This window comes from Lolium perenne, chromosome 2, assembly GCF_019359855.2.
Source record: "Lolium perenne isolate Kyuss_39 chromosome 2, Kyuss_2.0, whole genome shotgun sequence".
Lineage (NCBI taxonomy): Eukaryota > Viridiplantae > Streptophyta > Magnoliopsida > Poales > Poaceae > Lolium > Lolium perenne.
In genome coordinates, this window is record NC_067245.2 from 307,706,817 (window position 1) to 307,714,420 (window position 7,604).

The following is a 7,604-nucleotide window of genomic DNA, read 5'->3' on the forward strand; positions in this document are numbered from 1 at the left end:
AGCGCAACAAGTACTAGCGCTCAGAAAATGAAGCAAGCGCGGTCGCTGATGCGGACCCAAGTGAGGCCTTGTTTGGTACTAGTGTATCAGTGGGGATTACTGAGGATAATACTCTAGAGTATTGGGTGAATTACTGCTGTCACCCAATCCCCACAAAACCCCATCTCCAATCCGCTAGGTAGGGGTAGAGTATTGGGGATTGAAAAAATTACACTAAAATTTGGGGGAAAAGTGGGGATAAGTGGGGATAAGTGGGGATTAAACTCTCTCATACTCTAGTATCAAACATGCATTGGGGATAAGTGGGGATTTAAAATTTCGAGCGGATTATCCCCGCTAATCCCCACTAAAACTCTAGTACCAAACAAGGGCTTGAAGGGGCAGAAACATTCACCGCCCAAATTTTGGCCGCGTTTATGTTTCCACGAACAATCTAGTCTACGTCGAGCCGCTGGGACCGCGGACGTGCTAACCCCCACAAACTCAGAGTTAACATTACTTCCTCTTTAAGATTCGTGGGCTTAGCATACTACTACGGTCTACTGCTTCTCACCATGGCGTCTGCAGGAGACGTGTTCGACCATGGACGCCACGGCACCAGCCTTGCCCATGTCCAGGAGGCCAAGACCACGAGGTGCTCTCCAGCCACAGCCAGTGTAGCCGGCCCGCCAAAGCCGCTTCTGGTAGCCGCACCGTGCGACGCAGGGGAGTACCCGGTGGTCGTCTTCTTGCACGGCTACCTCGCCAACAACTACTTCTACTCCCAGCTGCTCCAGCATGTGGCCTCCCATGGCTTCATCGTCGTCGGCCCTCAGGTACGTACTCTCGAGAAACCATGCTAGCTAATTTCTGCAGCGTTGCAATCGACTTCCTTCCCCTCCTCAAGACGCGCGCGCGCGAACGAATTGCAGCTCTACACGTTCTCCGGGCCCGACACCACCGGAGAGATAAACTCGGCGGCCGCCGTCATAGACTGGCTCGCCGACGACGGCCTGTCCTCCTCGCTCCCACCCAACGTTCTCCCCAAACTGACCGCTGTAAGTTACCCATGCCATCGAGCGGTTGCTCTGTATCTGCAATAATCCATAGCACAATCATCTACTAACGATTCCATTACCAGGTGTCCATCTCCGGGCACAGCCGCGGCGGCAAGGTGGCCTTCGCGCTCGCGCTGGGCCACGCCAAGACCTCCCTGCCACTCGCGGCCCTGATCGCCGTCGACCCCGTGGACGGCACCGGCCTCGGCAACCAGACGCCCCCGCCCATCCTCACCTACAAAGAAACCCCGCTGCGCGTCCCGGCGCCCATCATGGTCATCGGCACGGGCCTCGGCGAGGTGCCCCGCAACTTCCTGTGCCCGCCGTGCGCGCCGCTGGGCGTGAGCCATGCCGCGTTCTACCAGGAGTGCGCGGCGCCGGCGTGCCACCTCGTGGCCAGGGACTACGGGCACACCGACATGATGGACGACGTGACCACTGGCGCCAAGGGCCTGGCGACGCGCGCCGTCTGCAAGAGCGGCGAGGCCAGGGCGCCCATGAGGCGGTTCGTCGGCGGGGCCATGGTGGCGTTCCTCAAGAAATGGGTGGAGGGCCGGCCAGAGTGGTTGGATGGCATCAGGGAGCGCCCGGAGGTGGCGCCCGTGGTGCTGTCCGTCGTTGAGTTCCGCGATGAATAGCTAGCACCCATGGTGTCATTGTTGCCTGCTTAAGTAAGTTTAATGGATAGTCAGAGACAAATGGAGTAGGATAAACTGGTAAGTGCAGTAGGATTTTTAATCTTACTATCCTATATACACATGAGGTGACGAGGGACTGTAATATCTTTATTCAGCCTATATCCAGTGCCTTTTCAAACGGTTTTCAGTCACTGAGATTAAACAACCATTAATAAACTATTTTATGATAAAAAGCTGCCTGTTGCAAATTGCAGCTGTGCCAGTATCCATGTCTCATTCAGCCTATTGCGGACTACAAACATATTTAACTATCAATTATCACAACATGAACAACATAGATAACAAAGAGCCTTATACATGGGCACAACATAATATATATGGGCAAAATATTTCATTGAAATGACAAAATAATTCAGTACCCTAGGTCTACATTCAGAATGCTCATGCGAGCAGCAGCACAATTAGAAGGTAAACAAACTCCATTTGGATTACAGAGCTGGATACTTGCTACTCCATTTGGAGTAGTAGAATAGTTCCAGTAACTTGGGGAATTTGTCATCGTAGTACAACTGCTGCATTCCTCACGGCCAGATATCTTTGGACATATTCATCAGGAAGATTTCTGATTTGCTTGAACACTTCTGGATCAGCATAACGTAGCTTCGTCCTAGGATCCACGTATGGTGCCTGCATGAAGATTTGAAGGTAAAAATATCAGGCCTGCTAAGTACTCCATAACTGAAGCACAAAAGATGGCATCTAATGCACAACCAAAACGCATTCACAAATAATGCATCAGCCAGTGCCGATGAAAATCTATAATCAGTGATGGCATGTATGTAGCAATAGATGAGTCATACACAACGCAGTACTTGAACTCGTTGATGATGTTAGTGAGCTATTTACATATTGTATTTTCCCCCGCAGTTAGGGGGTTTCTTGCATATTGCACTGTACACGTACTATGTATTGTGGCCTTTGGTGTCGGTGGAATACAAGTTGCTATTCCTCTAACAGATGAGATACATCATCTTTGGTTATAATTATCAGGAACACACATTTTAGCAACATAGGTGGGAAGGACATGACGTTTTTGCACCCAGGTGCATATGCTCGTAATTTTTGAAATGCATTTTAAACCCATTTTAGAATGTCAAAAAAATCCGGCACAAAAAGTCATGAGTATATCTTGATGTTCTATGTCCTCATAAAGTGGTTTCACGAAAAACCGATATCTTTGGTGTCATATGTAAAAAAGACAAAATTTAGTGCTAAGAAAAGGCTCTTCGTGAGACATTTCTTTATCTTTTTTTACACAGGACACAAAATAAGTTGATTATCCACGAAACCTGGTGTGCACACATAGAATGTCAATCTGTGCGCACCAAATTTCTGTTTGGAATTTTTTAAACACTTAGTAACAATATTTTTTACAGTAGCAGGAGCATATGCACATGGATCAAATGTGCATTTCCGGACATGGATGTCTTTCATGCAAATGCCGACATCATTACTTCCTCTATTCACTAATATAAGACGTTTTGGCGAACTAAATCAGTTTGCTAAAACATCTTATATTGCTGAATGGAAGGAGTAGACCACAATCTTCAAGCAAAATCAAGGCTAGGTCCGCTTTCCCTATCTCCAATTCCAATAGAGGACACAAGAGAGACAGAAGAATTGTGAAAAGATCACTCGGCAGGCAAAACTATTGGTTTTAATTCACTTGCCTGTTCTAAAACATCAGTGATAAAGCCAAACCAACTTATCAAGTTTTCACCTCTAAGACCTACCATATATCTGATTCACTTAAGTTCACTTCTTATGGGGACTGTTATATCATCAATATTGACTATAAGATATCTATCACTTACTTTTCATGCAGGTTCTCAGTTTATTCGTAAAGGAATTTGTTAGAGCAGCAGACTTCAATTGAATATGTGTAGGGCTGTTCATGCCAGGTTCAAACTGTTCTAACCACACTGTCAGTTTTGCAATTCTCCGGAATTGCTATTCATAAGTACTCCCTCCGTTAGAGATTATAAGTTCAGAGAGCTTTTCTAGATTGTTAGAGATTATAAGCCCCCTCTCATTTATTGTCCTCTCCCCCAATGGATGTCGTCAGCATTTTCTAAATGAGACACAATTCAAGCAGTAATGCAATCTGAATTTTGATCCCAAACCTATCTTAACTGAATCTCTCCAATGCCAAATGTTGAGTCACAAACCATTTATAAGAGCTATGCAATCCCTTAACTACAATAATCAAGAACCTACTACAGCTTCCCCTTAAGGCCTTGTTTGGCAGGCCGTTATTGACAGGTTTTGCAGAGTATTTTCCCCGCCTAACCCGAGATCCCAAGAAATTCTCATTTCGTTATTTGGCAGGCCAGCTTTGTACGACATCCCACAAGAAACTTTAGTTTCTCGTGGCTGCCTCCTCCTCTGTTGGTGCGACATCCCCTTCTCAGCTGCGGGGCTGGCCTTTTCCACAGTATGGTCTACTCCTCTCCTCAACTCCTCCCCTTTCTCGCTCTCCGGCGCGCACCTGTGCCATCCCAAGCCTATCTTCACGGCTCCTAACCAACCATCCTAATGCCAGCCAGAGCCAGGCCAGTTCTTGGTCTTAGTTGCCGGTCCGGTTCTTCTCCCTGGGGATTCTTGTGAGGTCTCATGTCCTGGTGTGGGGATTTTCTTTTGCTTTCTGGATTGATTGGTAGCTGCTGTGATGGATTATTGCCTATTCATGCTTTGATGATACTCTCTAAACCATGCATCCAGCTAAAATTCATCATGTGTTCATCTTAAAATCCAGATTTCTTCACTGTATCAGAAGGTTGATTGATTTTTTAATGCATCCTCACATAAATGTATTTCCACACATTAACCCCTGATTACCAAACCACATTTATATAGAGGGGATTGGGTGAAGAGGAGGGATTCAACAAATCCCCTCCCATCCTGAATCCCCTTGGTACCTAAAATACACCCCTATCAAACAAGGTCTAAAAGTTTGTAACAGTATTATATTAGACTGACATTATATTAGCACTACCGCATGGATGGATACACAAATTTAAAGATTTCTTATAAGCCAACTATTGGGCAAACAACATAACTAAATATATAAGTGCCAGCTTATGGACCATTTGCAACAAACCAATTTTTTAAAACAAGGTTCTTAAGAAGCCATTTGATGCAGTTTTTTGAATGATATCTTTCTTACAGTCATGGCGCCCGCAAGGATGCAGGGAGTGTTTGACTGGGCAATCAGGAGGTGCAAGAAGAAGATTAAAGCTCTGAACAGAAGAACGAGAAACCTGAAGTTTTTTTTTGCTTGGTGGGAGTTGGTGTTAAGCTTGTTGTCTTGTTTCTGTCTTTCTTTAGTAGTGTTTTTTAAGGTTGGAGTCAGGGAGTAAGAGTTGTTTGCTGCTCCTTTTGTTGACAGTTTCGTTCTTTTGGGTGGTGGTGTAGTTGTTTCACAGCTTATCGGTTCCCTGGGCTTGTAAAGATAGCTGGAGGTCCCCAGCTAATTTTAGAGTTGTAAGAAACTTGTTCTGTTTTTCTTGCTTAATGATAAGTGTGGTGTCGTGTTGTACGGTTTTTCGGCCAGTTTTTCTCATAAACGGGCCAACTCTTTTCTCCTATATCAATGAAAGGCAAAGCTTTTGCCCCGTTTCAAAAAAAGATAAGTAGGGCTATAAGCCTTTCATCTAAAAAAGCACCAGCTTATCCCTTTAAACTTATAGGCCGTGTTAAGACAGCAGAAATTACCATTCTCTGGGATTTCTAAGGTACATATGTACTTTTACATGACCTTCTTAGAGGTAAACATCAAACACAACATTATGATCTATTTTGAATGTAAATATCTTCAATTTTCAAAACTTATTGTTCACAAACACTCCAGGGTATGCATATCAATAGGGGAAGTTCAGTAATGGGGTGAAACTTACCTCAAAACCTGTTACGTCGCAGTATCTCTTTGGTGGATAAATGGATGGCGGTGACTGAATATTTAGATCTGCATAAAAGACCGTACTTAAACATTGTATTTGCCACAGTTTGCTCTATAAACTAGACATGTAAACCAATTTGACACATCAATAACACAAACTCACTAATATCAAGTTGTTTTTCTATTATCCAGCCTTGTACTTGTAATGAGATAAACAAGTTCAGATATGAGCTGCCTTATCATTTTAGCAGAGAAAGCTAATATTACAGAAGGCACGAATTTTGAACAAAATCCAGCAGCCTTTTGATTCTATAGCATGTCATTCAATCAAGCACAGAAGTTTTTGCATCTAACGCCTAAGCTAAACTGTAAGTTTGCATCTTCTAACCTAAGAAGAAGAAAATCAATTGCTGCTATTTGTTAGGAAAAAAAGCACAATGTGCAATCTCAAAGAACTGTTGGGCAAGAAAAATCTATAAACAATTCCCAATCTCAAGCCACCACAAGTTTATTATAGGCCTGAAGTGGATCATAAATATTCTTTTAAAACGCCTAAACTAGCTGCAATCGCTCGTGTCCAAGAAACAAGAATCCAGGCGCAGCAGAGGAAGCCTAAAATCTACGATTCCACATGATTTGCAGATCAAATCTCAGACAAGTGAGAAATCCAGCAGCGGAGAGGTAACAAGGGCGCTCACAGTTGGGGCGGTCCGGGGGAAGCGAGGTGGCGTCGGCGGCCTGGAGGAGGAAGCGCAGGTGCTTCCACTGGCGGCCACGGGACTGGCCCTTGGGGTACTTGTCCGCCATCTGCACCTTCTTGAACGCCATCGTCGGCGCCAGCAGCATCTCCGCCCTCTGTACCTCCGATTCCATTGTCCTCGTCCCGCTTCGACCCAAGGAATAGGAGGGGCTCCGACTTGCGGCGCCTCCCTTGATGGACGATTAGGGTTCCAGACGAGACGATGCGGCCTACCGGCGAGCGCTTGTTTCAGCTACAGCCTACAGGAGGCCGGCGAGGGGAGGAGGCCGGCGAGGGGAGGTGGCGGCGGCGAAACGGATCGGGACTTAACGTGGGTATGGCCGGCGGAGAAGGACGGTTGAACGCTGGCGGGGGGCGAGCTTCGCAGTCAAGTCGCCGGAGAAGCAGGCGGCGCTGGCTCTGTTCCTATGTGTCTTGGCACCCTTCTCACACAATTAATTAGTGGAAAATTAGTCCTATACAATTAAATTAGTTCTATTCAGGTGCTTTGTATTGTTTAATATTTCTCTTAATGACATTTTCTTGTTCGCAAAAATACATAGTTTTAGTCCATACTAGCAAAGCCTCTAGATTTCAGGTTGATAAAAATGAGAGTTTTAGATAAGAACAATTGATGAGAGCGTCCCTTTACTTCTATTGTTGAAGGAGGATGTGAAGCCCAATTTCAAGACTCTATCGACCTAGAGGCTTGCTAAGGAGGCGACTGAACCATGTAGATATTTGAGTTGGTTGCGATTTCCATTTGTGTCTATGTTATGTTTAGTCAGGTCATGCTATGTGCCATTGGGATTTTATTTTGTGTTTTGGTTGGGCTATCCAATCGAATAGTTTTTTAGCCTCCTATGTAAAAATAATACAGCTATGGTTTAGGAAATTTAGAATTTAGAGGGTTAGGCATTGAGTTGTGGTTCAGGGTGAAGCATCCCTCCGAGAACGCCGCCACCGTTTATCTAGATTTAATCAAGATTGTGTGAAGGTTCCTGTGTGCGTCAAGAATTATTATGCTTTGAGGTGTGTTGATCATCATCACATTGCTTGCTGGAATTGGTTTCTCTTTTTCAGGTTACGTTCATCACGTGATTGGAAGATTTATTTATCTTGTTGACTTTGTATGAAAGATCGGGCAAAAATTTACGGATCATCTAATTGATCATTTTCAAAATAAATTAAATAGAAAGTAGAGTCATGTTTCTGCAAAGTTTTAAAATGAG

At 44.8% G+C, this 7,604-nt stretch overlaps 2 protein-coding genes across 2 annotated transcripts; one reads left to right on the plus strand and one right to left on the minus strand.

Annotated features, from left to right (window-relative positions):
- Positions 1–487: 487 nt before the first annotated feature.
- Positions 488–1,853, plus strand: LOC127336901 (chlorophyllase-2). Its single transcript, XM_051363766.2, has 3 exons — positions 488–815; positions 912–1,037; positions 1,121–1,853. Exons 1-3 carry the CDS (start codon positions 555–557, stop codon positions 1,673–1,675), a joined length of 942 nt encoding a protein of 313 aa, XP_051219726.1. The 5' UTR covers positions 488–554; the 3' UTR covers positions 1,676–1,853.
- Positions 1,854–2,049: 196 nt separating this feature from the next.
- LOC127336902 (protein EIN6 ENHANCER) lies at positions 2,050–6,820 on the minus strand. Its single transcript, XM_051363767.2, has 3 exons — positions 6,332–6,820; positions 5,632–5,699; positions 2,050–2,362 (listed from the first exon to the last, which is right to left on the minus strand). Exons 1-3 carry the CDS (start codon positions 6,504–6,506, stop codon positions 2,231–2,233), a joined length of 375 nt encoding a protein of 124 aa, XP_051219727.1. The 5' UTR covers positions 6,507–6,820; the 3' UTR covers positions 2,050–2,230.
- Between the last annotated feature and the right edge of the window lie 784 nt (positions 6,821–7,604).